The sequence below is a fragment of the Ischnura elegans genome, chromosome 3, assembly GCF_921293095.1.
Source record: "Ischnura elegans chromosome 3, ioIscEleg1.1, whole genome shotgun sequence".
NCBI lineage: Eukaryota > Metazoa > Arthropoda > Insecta > Odonata > Coenagrionidae > Ischnura > Ischnura elegans.
In genome coordinates this window covers 29,843,902-29,859,860 of record NC_060248.1, presented here as the reverse complement: position 1 = coordinate 29,859,860, position 15,959 = coordinate 29,843,902, and the positions used below count along the sequence as shown (strand labels likewise).

At 38.3% G+C, this 15,959-nt stretch overlaps 1 protein-coding gene across 1 annotated transcript in view; it reads left to right on the top strand.

Moving 5' to 3' along the window:
* Positions 1-15,959, top strand: part of LOC124155602 (cytochrome P450 6a2-like) — a 29,813-nt gene that overhangs the window by 8,480 nt on the left and 5,374 nt on the right. Inside the window, exons 2-3 of the mRNA XM_046529568.1 lie at positions 6,248-6,754; positions 14,652-15,051. Coding sequence (XP_046385524.1) covers positions 6,248-6,754; positions 14,652-15,051 — 907 coding nt within the window. The remainder of the gene's footprint in view (positions 1-6,247; positions 6,755-14,651; positions 15,052-15,959) is intronic.

Genomic DNA, 15,959 nt, shown 5'->3' with positions numbered 1-15,959 from the left:
TTTCGTTTTCTTTGGATACGATCGAAGACCATACTTCTATTAAAAGCGTTCAAACCTCGAAAAAGTGAGTTGTTTTCCTGGGACTCATACAAAAAGACCTACCAGAAAGATACCAGCTGAGACCCTTATACCTTCTTCACTCTCCGATCCCTGACCCTCAGGATTCTACTTCGAAAACGGTCGTTTTATGACACCGCGGAGTGGAGCCTTTGACCGTCTTAACGGGGGTATTTCCACGGGAACTTCTAGCTTTTTTAAAATGTGTATCATACCCTCAGTTCTATTTTATATCCATAAAATGTTTTCTTCTTGAGAAGAAGAGATTAATGTTCATAAATATGGCTAATAATACAGTGTTCAGTGACTTAACATAACTACTAATCATGAAGCTAGGGCATAACATCTGATGGCAACTAAATAATCTAAATTTTATGGACGAAAATTATGGATCGCGTGACAATCTCATGTTCGGCACCTACAGTAAGTACTAGAAAGTTTTTGAAGCAGATACGATGAAGATAGGGTAGTTTAGGTAGACAATTCATCGGAACTTCTAGCTTTTTTAAAACGTGTGTCATACCCTCAGTTCTACTTTGACTGTGTTGTAGGAAAGTTAAGTTCTCTTGAGTGCGCAGAATTTGTGAAAGTGACTTGAATTTGTTTGTGGATCGTAGAGATTTCAAACTTCCACTTGCCTGTAAGTACGTTTTTGAATAAATCCCCGAACATCTTTTTCAAAATAGTTATTTTAATTTATATTACTAATTTTTGCTGAAAAATTTCTTAGCATTCCTTTTCTAACTAAAATAAATTAAAGCTTAAATTATCAAATGACACTGTTTAAATTCCAATCGATACGACATATACAATATGTTGGACGTAAGGAAATAAAACTGTAGGGTTCACTGTTATTTAATTATGGGCACGACCCGGGTTTCGTAACTTGGTTACATCATCAGGTTGACGATTACCTGACGATGTAACCAAGTTACGAAACCCGGGTCGTGTCCATAATTAAATAACAGTGAACCTTACAAATTTTTATTTCCTTACTTCCAATATGGAGAGGTTTCACAAAGTAAAGCCTGAAGTTATTAGTTATAAACAATATGCATTCAGAAAATCGTATGTGGCAGTGCAGCGTACACAAACCAACAGAATATTTATCGATATCAGGTGTACGATATTTTACATCTCCTAAGTTATTCACACCCGACGCTCTTGCTCCGCAGATTTAGAACCTCATGATTCAGCTGTCCGTCAGTGTGTTGCAAACTAAAAACTATCGCTTTTCTTAATTTCGAAATGACTATACTTTCCTGTAGGATAATAAATTATATGGGTTTTAAGATTAAGAAAGAATTAGGAAAATAAGGTGAGCAATATAAGCATTACTTTTCCGTCGATCACTGTCAGTAGTAAACAGAACTTGATCGTGTAAATTCCTGATCATTAACGCCATCCACTTTCCTTTCAATATAGGTAATGTCTCTGATTTTGTAACTTCTTTCGTCTCTTTTTTTCACCTAAAGCGGATGGGATGACAAAATCGTGTCGACGTCGGCCGTGGATTTTCCCAGATAGTGTCACCTAAAATTGTAGAGCCCAGATGTGAGAAGTGCCTCTGGTGGAAGTTAAATTTTTTATCAAAAGTTTAGAGATAAATGTAATTAACCAAGAGAAAGTGGAAATAAGACTTGAGTCGTTACCTGTAGCGTCGTTAATCAAACTAAGAGATACGAGGGAACTCATGAATAGGAATTCGTCTACAGCATCCACTTGTTGCTACATTAGTTTATATTGAGAGTGGCTCAAACTTCCATCAAAACCGTACTTAGAGATTAATGTGTAGTTCACCACACATTTTAATTCTTGAGAGGTGGAAGTGGTGGCTAAGCAGGCTATTGTTCCCGATATGGTGTGGGTCAGTGGTGCTTGAAGGTTTAATTCGCACATGGTCTCGGTTATTTTAATTCTTTCGTTATAAAAGTCCTTTTTTTGTTAGCGCTATTCTATCGTATCCGGGATACAAATCGTGTCCATGGCTCAGAGCTGTCCTACGGAAAGACCGATATTGACTCTTGGTCAACTCAGACGCAATCATCAATGACAGTGCCTCTTCCACTGTCATCTCAGTGTGGACCTTTTCACTCGTCCTCCACTTTGAAAGAACTCTCTTAGCCCGAGTAGGGGTCGTAGTTGTTATTTCTGCAATTAGGTGAGCTGCTGCAGTGTCTCCCCTCTCTCTCAAACTCACAGATGCCACGAGAGCAAGCCCAGCAATAGTAGCAGTAGTTTTTAAAGTTTGAATTTTCTTCTGCGTGATATTATCTTTTTGAAATCTCTACGATCCACAAACAAATTCAAGTCACTTTCACAAATTCTGCGCACTCAAGAGAACTTAACTTTCCTACAACACAGTCAAAGTAGAACTGAGGGTATGACACACGTTTTAAAAAAGCTAGAAGTTCCGATGAATTGTCTACCTAAACTACCCTATCTTCATCGTATCTGCTTCAAAAACTTTCTAGTACTTACTGTAGGTGCCGAACATGAGATTGTCACGCGATCCATAATTTTCGTCCATAAAATTTAGATTATTTAGTTGCCATCAGATGTTATGCCCTAGCTTCATGATTAGTAGTTATGTTAAGTCACTGAACACTGTATTATTAGCCATATTTATGAACATTAATCTCTTCTTCTCAAGAAGAAAACATTTTATGGATATAAAATAGAACTGAGGGTATGATACACATTTTAAAAAAGCTAGAAGTTCCCGTGGAAATACCCCCGTTAAGACGGTCAAAGGCTCCACTCCGCGGTGTCATAAAACGACCGTTTTCGAAGTAGAATCCTGAGGGTCAGGGATCGGAGAGTGAAGAAGGTATAAGGGTCTCAGCTGGTATCTTTCTGGTAGGTCTTTTTGTATGAGTCCCAGGAAAACAACTCACTTTTTCGAGGTTTGAACGCTTTTAATAGAAGTATGGTCTTCGATCGTATCCAAAGAAAACGAAATCAACTTCGATGAAACGTGCAATTACATCGCATGAAAAACCTCCACTGTCTTCACCATAGACCATTTGAGAATCGGTGTCTTGAAGAAACACATAAAAACGGTGAATGGTGAGCGTTAAAACCCATACAGCTTCAATAACCTTACCGCGTCGCGGCTAATCCAACTCCCGACGCGCGGAGACGAACCCTGCCGCGCGGTCGAAAAATCAATGTCATTTCCGGCGACGCAAACTTATTTCAAAGAAAACTGCATAAAAACCTTAAGAAATCTTCAACAAATGCTCTCATATAAGTTACTCCGCGCGACCTTGCCGAAAACCTATTTGAAACTCTACCTAAATGTAAAACTTTGTCGAAAAACAGTATCCGCCATTTTGTTACTGCACGGTAAGAATTTCTGGACGGTATTCTTTAAGATTACGGAAAATGAAAGAAAAAACACCATGCCAACAGATTATGTGGTTTTTTATTTCGCAAGAATCCACCCATAACTTCACCATCCACTTACTTTGGAAGATTTTCAGAGAAAATTGAAGACGTGCGTTTTTATGGAAATTTGCTCACGTTTGAGCCTCTGTATCTCAGTAACGGGTAGCATCCATGTCAAATGAAGTACATATCCCTAAATTTCAATCATTTCTGAGTATACCTGCGAAGTTTCAAGTTTATAACTCAAAAAAAGCCATTTTGTAATTTTGTCCGGCTTTTTCCGATTTCCGCCCACTGTGCGTCGTCGGGCTCTCATCGTGGTGGCTTCCCCTTTTCCCTCTTCACCTCCCCCTCTTGAAGTGACCGGGGCGAATAAGGCGTAACTTGTTCCCGGCCCTCAAGAGCGAATCCACAAGGGATGCGCCCTGGGCGCCCCAACCATTCTACTGAAAAGACTGTTACTACTTTCCTATGAATCCGGGGCCTTGGCCAAGGGCGGTCATGGGTGAATGAGGGCCCTCGGCTGGAGCTCATGATGGGGCCCTCCCCAGGAAAATTAGGAAATCGCATGCGCGGAAATGGATTTTGACGCTATTCTGGCTCTTGAAAACAAGATAAAAGTTAATAAAAGCAGCAATTTTGTCAGAAAAAATACTGTAGAAAGTGATAATTTCGCAGCTTATAAAATTTAATAATAAAAATCTTAAAATAAGCTTTTCGAATAGCCCATTCAAAAAAGCATCGGGTTAACTTTATTCTTCTGACGCCTTTATTTTATTTATTTTTATGTGACCTTTTTACGCAGAGCGTTTTGTAGGTAAATAAAGCAAATTAATGAAAACTTCGAAGTTTATAATTACGATTCTAAACACCTGTCCGAATCCGGCCACAACAATGATTTTAATATTAAAATTTTACATGTACATGACAAAAGTGTAAAACTGGATATTTTAGAAATTTTAGAAATCGCCAAATGCACTCTTGCCAGTAACATCGAAATTTTTAATGATATGACTGTATTCAAATGTTCTAATTTTTTATCTACTGTTTTAAAATCTGACTTCTTCCTTGACAATCCTTCCCCCTCCCCTTCCCATTAACCTCGTTACCACTTGACTTTCTATCTGCCTGCCCCCCCCCCCCCCCAAGATTTTATACTTTGTGTTTTGACCCTCCAATCCAACCAACAATGCTCCTCCTCATTTAGTTCCCCCCCCTCCTCCTTCCCTCACACTATTGTTGGATAAATAAGGCTGAACGTTGTATACTATTGCTCAGTTAGTCTTGATAATGACTGTGTCAACGTCGAAACTAGTAGACTGTTAAAATAAAAGTTTGTGGAATAGTAGGTACTGTGTTTTTTCACCATGAATTACGAAAACCTTTATTGGTTAAAGTAATCTGATTCTTTATTAATTACACCTTTCAAATACGCTTCACAATAGATGCGAGCGTTGTTGGGGGCCCCCCTAAACTCGGGGCCCTCGGCGATCGCCGACCTGACCAGACCGCCCATGGCCTCAGTTCACTTCCACACGGAGGCAAATTTATGTGTGTGGGTCCTGATGCAATAAACTCTCTTGGTGGTCTTTGAGCTTATTCGCGAATATTACTCTACGGGATTCTCCGGTCGGTCAATTTATGTATGTATTGTCACTCACCGCACCTTGAAATGGGTTTACAAAATTCAACCTTCACGACTCGGACGATAGAGCGATACGAATTTCACGGGAAAATAAGCTATAATTTAAACTTTTAACCGAAACGTGCATTCGTGATCATATACCATATCCTCAACTTTTCATTTTCTTCGCTCGCGGATAAAAGTATCATACCACAAACATTGAGAATAATGGATCGCTTTGCACTCATCGTCGCATTGCTGACATTTTTGAAAACAGATGAAATATCCCCTGAAGTGGCTGCAAAGGAAGTCCTTCTATTGGGCGGACTAGGCATTCCCTATGTAGGCCCTTTGATTCATTCTCTTGATTCACTGCCTTTCTGAGAGTGGTCCTAAGGTAGGGGCGGGGAATACAATAGAGGACTGTTTTATTTTTACGAAAATCTTTCATAGTGATGAATTAGTTCAACTAGGTAAGTAAATGACCGTTCGTTAGCCAATGGAGTGTTAAGTAGAGGAATAAATCGGACATGAATATTTATCTACTTCCATCAATGGCTGATAAATTAAGGTTTGTTGAGGGCGGTTAGGTGGGACATATACATAGTCGCTTCCTCTCCCCTCTCTACCATCATCATGGGGTATACTTTTAAGATCGGTATGGGTATGGGGTTTGTTGTGGTGACTAGAGTGTTGGAGTCATATCCTGTGGGCTTGAGTTCAAATCCCAGCGGAGGCAGAGATTTTTCATAAGTTACCCGATTACTGCTTGAGTGCCATATATGGGAGGGTACATGAAATAGAGCACTAAGTCTGTTGGATGGAACATTAAGCCGTGGTCCCTTTGGTGCCTTTCCTTAAGAGCAGACTAATATCGTCACCAGGTCAACTCCTGCCTTCCCTCCCTCTCTGCCATTCATAGCGCAAACTATAGGAATTAATATGATTTTTCGATGAAGGAACTTGCACATCCAAATCTTTGGTGACAATTGAAATTCATGCAGTTGATTTTTCAAATATTATTTTGCTTTCTCGAGAGGATTATTTTCTAATCAGATCATTGCTAAAATTTTACATTGCGCACCACACATTACATTTTCTTGGATTAATTGTTGAGTCATCATCAAATCATGCAAAATAGTATGAAAGCATTGAATGTGTCTTTCTTTATTTCAGGAAACGTCCATCATGATAATCAGCTTGGCTACTCTACTCTGGTTAGCCATTTCGGCATCAATACTTTTTATCATTGTGTACATGATATGCACGTGGAATTATGGATACTGGAAGAAACGAGGAATACCTACCCTTGATCCAACATTCCCTTGGGGAAACTTTGGACCATTGATTATGCAGAAAAGGTCAACCGTGGATTATTTCATTGATCTGTATAATCACTTTGAAGAGCACCCATTAGCTGGTTACATCAGTGTATGGGAACCCACATTACTTGTCAGAGACCCTGCCTTAATCAAGAAAATGATGGTGAAGGACTTCTCTCATTTCCAAGATCGTGGCATGATTGTCGATGAGAAAAATGATCCACTGAGTGCCCATTTGTTCAATCTTGCTGGTAAACGATGGCACTTTTTGAGGACTAAGCTTTCACCAACATTCACTTCAGGCAAGATGCAGTACATGTTTCCTCTGGTCAGGAAGTGCTCAGAAGACTTCCACGAAGTGGTAAGTGGTAATATTTATTCCCCCTTTCATCATCATCACCGGACAACAATCCTAACATGGTTTGACACAGCTCTCTACTCAACCCTCCATCAGCAAATATTTTCACACCTGGGTACTTGTTACACCTGGGTACACAGCCTCCATTACCTGTTCAGTATTTTTTTTATCAGAGGTCTTCCTTTTCCATTCTTGCCATCTATCATCCTTCAACGATTGTCTTCATTAGGCCATCATCCCCAAGGTATGGCTTATCAAGTTTTTCAGTCTTCTTATTAAAGTTTACATTATGGTTTCTCTCTTCTCCTGCTCTTCTAGGGACTTCCTCATGGCTCACTCCATTGATTCCTTTGATTTTCATTATTTTTTTCTTAGCACCACTTTTTAAATGCCTTCACCCTTGCTTTCTCTGCTGTAGTCAACTCTCTGATTTATTTCTTTTTTACCAATATCTCTAGCTACAGATGGCATTGGACTCTTCCTTGTAAAATTTTTGTAGGTAAAAATTTGAGCAAACCCCTCTCTACTATGCCACCCCCAAAATAAGATTCTGATAACAGCCTTTCTGAGTACCACCCCTGATGTCAGGGCCAGCTTAACAACTGGGCAACCCAAGCAATGTAGCTAGTTGGGCGAACGAACATAATCAATGTAATTATAATAATAAATATTATTGGGTTTTATGTGGGGGGGTATTCCATACAAACCCCTAGGAAAGAGGGCGACGCAACAGCAATTGGACCAGGTAAGTATTTTGCCTTGAGCCAGCTCTGTCACCCACAATGTAGGGAAGCGATTTTCCTCTGATATCAGGGGTGGAGTCCAGCCTTTTTAATGAAATAATGAATTGTAAGAGGGATTGACGGGAGGGGGGCATGGGGATCATTAAAAAAAATAGACAAGATTTTTAATACGGTTATCATTACGTTCGTTTTGTTTTGTATATTATAGGGCCTTAATCATTGAAATTAATATTTATAGATTTCATACTAAAATAAAGAGAACGTTTTGCATAGTAATTGTTGTTTGTTGCTTTTAATCTGAAATAAAAGAAGACCATATGCCTGTCAGGCTGTTGTGTCCCCCCCTAAAAAAAGTTATGGATCCCGCCTTTTGCAATCTCATACAAAAGAAATGATGATCCACCCCCAAAAATTCCTGGTAACAACGTGAAGGTATCTAGGTATTCTACCATCTGAGGTAGGTTTACATGAAGCATTTTGTGTATGGTCTGTTCCCCTTCTCACATTACCCTTAATGCCTCTTCCTTTTCGTTCAATTCATAAGCACTATTCTCTCCCTCTTATTCTCCACTTGCCTTGTATTCTTTCCTCTTGGAATATTGTCAGCATCTCTGTTAATACTCCCTTTTTCCAAACCCCCTTCTCCATCTCAAAAAGTTTCTTCTCATGTCTTGCTCTTCCCCATTTCTTTTCCTCTCTTTCCATATCAACCTTTCTTGTCTCTTCCACACTCACATCTTAAAGGTCACGAGTCAATTATAATCCTCCTTCCCATAGAAAAATGACCTTAATCCACATTTCCGCACCATGAAGAGCTATTCTACTTCACAAACTCTTCACTAGTCTTTTCTTTAAGTTTCTATGTATGTGTACCCATCTCATCAGCTCTTTCCCATTCAAGAATACCTCCATTATTAAAACCTATCTTTTCCTGATATCCATATTACTCTTTTCCTATTTCTCTGATGTGCTGCCACAATTTGGTACAAAACCTTGTAGTGGTGGAAAGTCTTGAGAAGTTCAATAACTTCCGGAGCTGCACTAGTGGGATTTACTATCCACTTCTCAATTACTTCCAGTAGAATCTCTAATGCCAATTGCGCCGAAGGGAAGGAATGTGATGGTGTCTCTTTAAAACTGCTGTTATTTCAAACTATTTCCTCCCTCTTTTATGCTACATAGTACAAATATTGACACCTCATCCTTCTGAGGATATCTGCTATTTGGCATGCATATAAGAATTTTAAAACTTTGCAAGGGCCCCTTTTATTATAATATAAACTCATTTTTCTGGGCATAATTGCTTCGACATCATATTTGTGAGCCCATCCTCTGAAATACAAGACTGCTTTACATAGGGATGGCATTTCATCTCAGTATTGCAATATGTTTGGTTATAATTCATCTGTATTAATTAAAAGACCTGAGACCCTCTCTTCATTTAATCCATGGGATCTACGTATTCTCTTTCTCTCCCTTTATTGCTTAACCACTCTAATGCTGTGTTCTTGCTCTCTTTAATTTGTAAACGTGTTTTTATTTTTGGATAAGTGTTCAATTTAATGTGAGTAGATTATTTGTTGCCAAAGAATTGTGAAAGTCTGTTTTGTTTTAGGGAGTGTGTTGATTAAAAAAAAGGGAGAGACATCAAAGTGACTGAACTTGTGTAGTTGAAACATATCTTCTTCCGTGACTGGGGAAGGATAATATATAAAAACACGTTTACAAATAGATCCGGATCGCAGAAGTTTGGAAAACTAATTTGTGATGTTGTGGAAATGCATTTGTCGGGAAACTAAAGAAGGGACTTGGTGGTGATGATCATAATGTTGATCACAGTGGGGAAGTCATTGTGAAGGGTGAATTGAAAGGTACAGGGAAACGATATTGTAATGAAATAAGTAAGTCCGTTTCAGACGGTAGTGAGGGTCCCTATATGGATACAGGGAAAGGAAATACACTAATGTGCAGGAGTGCAAGTGATACAGACGTAATAGAAACGTTAACAGGAGGTGTTGAACAAATAGGAGAGTTTTACAGCGATGTAAATACGCTAATGTGCAGCACATCGGCGGGAAATGTCACCATCCCCAATACTTCACAGCACCAAGGTAAGATCTTAAAAATTCTTCAGGTTAACTGCCGCAGCATAAGAAACAAAATTATTGAATTTCAGTCGCTAATTGAATTGTGTAATCCTGACTGTGTAGTAGGCACTGAGTCGTGGCTTAGAGAAGATATCAACTCGAAAGAAATATTTCCAGATGAGTTCAATGTATACAGGAGGGACAGGACTGACAGGGGAGGGGGGGTATTCATTTGCGTCAAGTCAAACTTATTGAGTAGCCTAGAATGGGTAAGGGCAGATTTTGAAATGCTGAGTGTAAATATATACACGAAGGAAAAAGGAAAAACCTTAAATTTAATTGGACTTTACAGAAAACCGGATGAGGATATGAGTATACTAGAGGCTTTGGCGGATGCGTGCGCCGAAAAACCGAACAAAAAAATCCTCATAGCAGGGGATCTTAATCTGCCGAATGCCAACTGGGATGGAAATGCTAAAGGCAACGGCAAGGTTCAAAAACTTGTAAATAGACTAGTTTATGAAGAGGGATTCGAGCAGCTTGTGAAGGGACCAACGAGAGGAAGTAAAATATTAGATGTGTTCCTTATAAGACCATTTAAGGGTGTGCAAAGCTTTGAGATAATACCGGGTATAAGTGACCACTCGGCGGTTTCTATTGAGCTAGAATTGTCACCCACTAAGTCAAAGAAAAAAGTTGAAAAATTCATCTGGAACTATAAGAAAGGAAATGTGACGGCTTTTAAAAACATGCTAAGAGAATATTTTCCAAAATGGGCGGGTCAAGGTGCTACTTTGGATGAAATTTGGGATTCTTTTAAGAATATTTTACTCGAGTGTATAGAAAAATTCGTTCCTAGGAGAAGGCTTAAACATAACAGCGATCCAGAGTATTATAATGTAAATATAAGAAGACTGAAAAGGAAGGCAAGGCGTGTGTATAAACAAAGAAATTTAAGCCCTAAAAACCTTGAAACTTATAAAAATATAATTAAAAGATTTAATATTGAAAAAAGGGAAGCCCGGGAGAGCTATCTGGTAAATATGCTAAGCCAGAAGAATACTAATAAATTTTTCAAATATATTAGAAGGAAAAAAGATATTAATAACGACATATCTATGATCGTGAGTGAAGGTGGGAAAGTTATTTTAAATGACAAAGACAAAGCAAACGAACTAAATAAGTGGTACGCTAGGAGCTATAAGGATAGGGATGGTAATTTTGATTCAAACTGTAACACCGAACATTGCGAACCCTCATTATTATTATCTAGCCGTGGACAAAATAAATTCGACTATATAAGCGTGACAGATAGTGAAATTTTAAAACTAATACGGAAACAGCAGAGAAATAAATCAATGGGTCCTGATAATGTGTCCATGGATGCATTGAAATTAGGGGATGAAGCAATAGTTCCTTACATTAGAAGACTTGTTTTAGTCACACTAAATAATGGGGACTTACCTTCCGAATGGAAAATGGCAACCGTCATACCTATTTTTAAGGGGGGTGATAAAACTAAAGTAGATAATTATAGACCAGTAAGCCTAACGTCAGTAGTGTGTAAATTAATTGAAAAAGTTATCGCTAGGTACTTGCGCGAATTTTGGGCCACAAATGATTGGCTATTCAAGTATCAACACGGGTTCAGGAAGGGCTTTTCTTGTGAGACCCAGTTACTAGGGTTATCGCAAGACATTGCTGAAGTCCTGGATCGAGGCAGTGAAATTGATGCGGTGATCATTGACTTCAAAAAAGCTTTTGATACAGTGCCACACGCTCAATTGATAGAGAAAATTAATAGGCTACAAATAGATGATAGGATTAAAGTATGGATTAGGGAATTTTTGAAAGGTAGATCTCAGAGGGTAAGAGTAGGTGAAGGTTATTCTATGGAGATAGCGGTAACATCAGGGGTCCCGCAAGGAAGCGTATTAGGTCCGCTATTGTTTCTTATTTATATTAATGACATTCATGTGGGAGTAGACTCCAATATACGACTTTTCGCAGATGATTGCATAATCTACCGAAGTATCAAAGCCAGGGAAGACCCGTGTATCCTTCAAAATGACCTGAAAAAAATATCTTCATGGATAATCTCCAACAAAATGGATGTGAATACGGGAAAATGCAAGCAAATTACATTCACGAGAAGGAGAAACACGGAGAATCGGTCATACAGCTTGCTCGGGGAAAATATTTCCCAAGTTAGTGATCTAAAATACTTGGGGGTTAATTTCACATCTAATTTTGATTGGGGAGTGCATATCGATCAGGTGGTAGGGAGATCATTTAAAACCCTGCATTGGGTCATGCGGAATATAAAAGAGAGCAAAAGAGAAACTAAAGAAATGGCCTACATGACCATGGTTCGTCCGGTACTTGAATATGCAACTTCTGTGTGGGATCCCCACTTTGACAATGAAGCTTCTAAGCTTGAAAGGGTTCAGCGAAAGGCAGCCAGGTACACTCTAGGGAAACATGGAAGAGGGGAAAGTGTATCAGCAATGCTAGGGAGCTTAGGATGGAAACCTCTAAAAGTGAGAAGAACCATTAATAGGCTATGCGGCGTATATAAAGCATTTACAAAAGAGCAGGGTTGGAAAGAATTAGGTCTAAAGCTGGGCTCACCCTGCTACATAGGAAGGAAAGACCATAAATTTAAAATTCAATTGAAAAAACAGAAAACAGACATTTTGAAAAAATCCTTCCTACATAGAGGAATTAAGGAGTGGAATGACCTACCTGAAGTGATTTTTAAGATCTTCCCTTCAAATGCCAAAATTTTTAGGAAGAAGTGTGAAGCACTTACCTACTGATTTAGTACATAATGGTTCAAAAAGAGAGTTTGAAGTTGGGCCAATGCTTATTTTTCAGTTGTATTATATTAGAATTAATGTATTTAAGGGATTGTTTTAAATTGTTTTATTGGGATAATGTTAAATTCTTAGTTGTAAGAGATTAGAATTAGGGTGTTATTTTTATCATGGATATATATTCTGGTTCTGTTTCTCTGTATTATGTGCTTCCTGATTTTATGTTACCACCCGACATTATGGTCGACTTGTAACAATTTATGTAATAATAATAATAATAATAAAGAAAGTTGGATTGAAACTTATGAATATGTAAATCACTGACAGATAGTGATGCATTACACCACTTTTATAATTCCTATTTTTAACTTTCTCCATTCCTCCTTGACAGCCTCCATGACCGTTCTGATTAATGCTTATTCCCTTGGACCAATACAAATTTAATGAGGAGTGCCTCTATTTCCACAGCCAGAATCCTATTCTTCACAAATTTCTAGATGAATATATCTACTCCCCCTTTCTCCATGCTCCATCCAGTATTTCTGCTTACCCACGCTACCCCAATGAAAAAATTGTATAAACCTGTTTCAAAATTTTATACAATTTATACAATTGCCATGGTAATTGTATAAATTGTATAAAATTTTGAAACAGGTTTATACAATTTTTTCATAGGGGTAATGCCCTCATTTCATATTCCAATTGCTATCATTGTTTTCTTATTCTCCATATTCTTGAACTTCTATAAGTGCTTCTGAAGAGTCATCACAAGGATATCATATGATAGAGAACTCAAGGGATGAAATGAAACGGTAACTTTTTTTCCTTCCACAGATTTATTTTCAGGGTACAACATGTTTCAACTCAATGGTGCTATCAATAGGTACCTCGTAATGATGTCAGGATGTTGAAATGCTGTGCCAAGAAAATAAGTCAGTGGAAGGAAACAAAGTAACTGTCTCATTTGTGAAATTCACCTTTCACATTGTTGAGCCCTAAACTATTAAAGGCCTTTCCCTTCTATGATATTGAGCGCTGTGCAAGCAACTTAGCTCACCGATATGCATTTCCAGAAATTGGGTGGAGGAGCATAAAAGTCACATTTAAGAAGTCACGACTCCCCCTCCGAGTGGGCCTCTTTCGTATGGCACTCCCTTTTGTGGCGCCCTATTGGTGGTGCTCTCTCCGCTGACTCTTCTGTCTGTGCTTACTCATTCATGCGGCATTCCTTTTTGCAGCACTCTTTGTGCAGGATTTTATGTACGACCGTCCAAGATGCGTTAGAGCTGCTAAATGCACCAAATGTCTTTAAAAATTACTTCAAGCACACTCTTCAGCACTGTACCTTACTTTTGCATTTCTCATAATGTGACCGCAATCAATCAGTGTTGACAAATCAATACGTAGTGACACACCCTACAGGGTACTATAACTATTTAGACCTAAAACTGCATTTAGGAATTAGCTTTACCACCAAAACTGAATCAACTGAATAGCATGGATGCTCACAATCCACTGTTTCCTTAGTTTTCCTTTTTGATAGCTACTGCTGCACTTTTGCACTTAACTCTCCTCTCTCTTACCTTCTTCTTCCCCTCCCCGCAGATGAAAACTACTCAGCTGAGTTGCCTTACTTAGGTTGTGCGATGGGTACTGAGGCAGTTCCCACAAACAGAACCACATTTACATCACTAGCCTGCTATCCTCCCTTTCAGGACACTGACTTTTTACCCACCCAGTGCACATGGCATAAGTTTCCACGGCTCAGATTACCTATCCTGTGCCATTTTTTCAAGGAAGTGATAGTTGGTAGAGTTTTCCATGTCTAAGAGTATTCCACATGAAACTACCATTTGAACCACACCTTTACCTGTTTCGGATTTTTGGCCCTAACATTCTGCTATTGAGAATGATTCCTGCCAGTCTTGCCCTCGGAGTCATGTGGCATCATGGAGTTGGAATGTGCCAGCCTCCCCTTTGTGACTAAGTCATTACTCAGGTGAAATGACTGGTAGATGACCTTTATTAAGTCACATGCTTATAGATGATCTGTTTCAATGAAATGCCAAAGGAGAACATCAGTTAATGAAATATGTTATCAGCTATTTGTGAAATTAAATAACTTGAAAAGCATTTATTGGATTTATTTTGAATGGTGAAAAATCCACAGGAATTGCCGTTTACATATGTGCTTGCTTTTGCTAAATTAATGAAAAAAATAAATATGATTCTTTTTTTTTAAACAATTTTATAGATAAGTGCTGAAATATTGAAGAATGGGAATGAAATTGAAGTTAGAGATCTGAATGCCCGATACACCACTGATGTCATCGGCTCCACAGCGTTTGGTGTGGAAGTGGGATCATTATTCGATCCAGATGCAGAAATGCGCGTGATTGGCCGTAAAATATTTGGAATCTCTCCTCTGGCAGCTTTCAAAAACTTTATATTTTTCTTTGTCCCCCGAGTGGCCAGCATATTTAAGGTCAAAGTTACTGACCCGTTTGTGGAAAAGTATTTCACGAAGCTTGTGTCTGAGACAATTGCATACCGTCAAAAAAATGACATTCAGAGGAATGACTTTCTACAGCTTTTAATAACGTTGAGGAAAAACTTTGAAGAAGAAAGCAGTGGCAAAGCAATCACTCCAGATGGTAAGTTGGACTGAATTTTTTCGTTACATCTGTCACAAATGCTATGATGTGATCATCCCACCCACTGCCAATACGGAAAAAGCATCCCTTCCGTAAAAATTTAACTGTAACGTAATTGGCATAAAATAAAATGGGAAAATTTACATTCGTTTTACACTCTAAAGGAAATTAATTGTTACAGTATACACTGCTTATCATAAAGATATTAACAGTCAGAATTTTTCTTTTTTCCTCTTCTTATTTTTGAAATTGGTGAATTAATTACTCCCCTTCTGTTATATTTGGGAAAATGACCAAGCTCTCACAGATGCTACACTTTAATATTAATAGTACACATACAAATATGGATGGCTTGGGCTTTTTCTACAACTTAATATGCAATCAACATGCATGATATCCGATGATTGGAAATTAACTCCAGCACACGGAAGTGAGTCACATCCAATCATTTGATGATGTCTATTTTTTTAATATCTTTTGTATCAAGGTTGTTTATTATTGTCTTTTTATGTTTGTATGTATCTTTTGACGATGTCTATTGTGATTTTGCATCATTTAATGACAAATAAACTGATTGATTGATCATCATCATCACTAGTCAACAATCCTAAGACTGGTTTGACGTAACTTTTTACTCAATTTTCCGATTAGCTAATCTTTTCACACCTATGTATCTCTTCTCTTTCACGTCCTTCTTTTCCTGTTCCATAGATTTCTTGTACAGTCTTCCTTTTTCACTTCCATTCAGGAGTCACCATTACTCCACCTCCCATTTGTTGAAAATCACACCAGGGAAAAGAAGTGATGGCTGGAAATGTGATTCTACAATCTACTAATGGTCACCAGTACACTGCACTTTCATCAATTTACATGCATGTTAATTTTTTAATCAAAAATTTTATTCACTA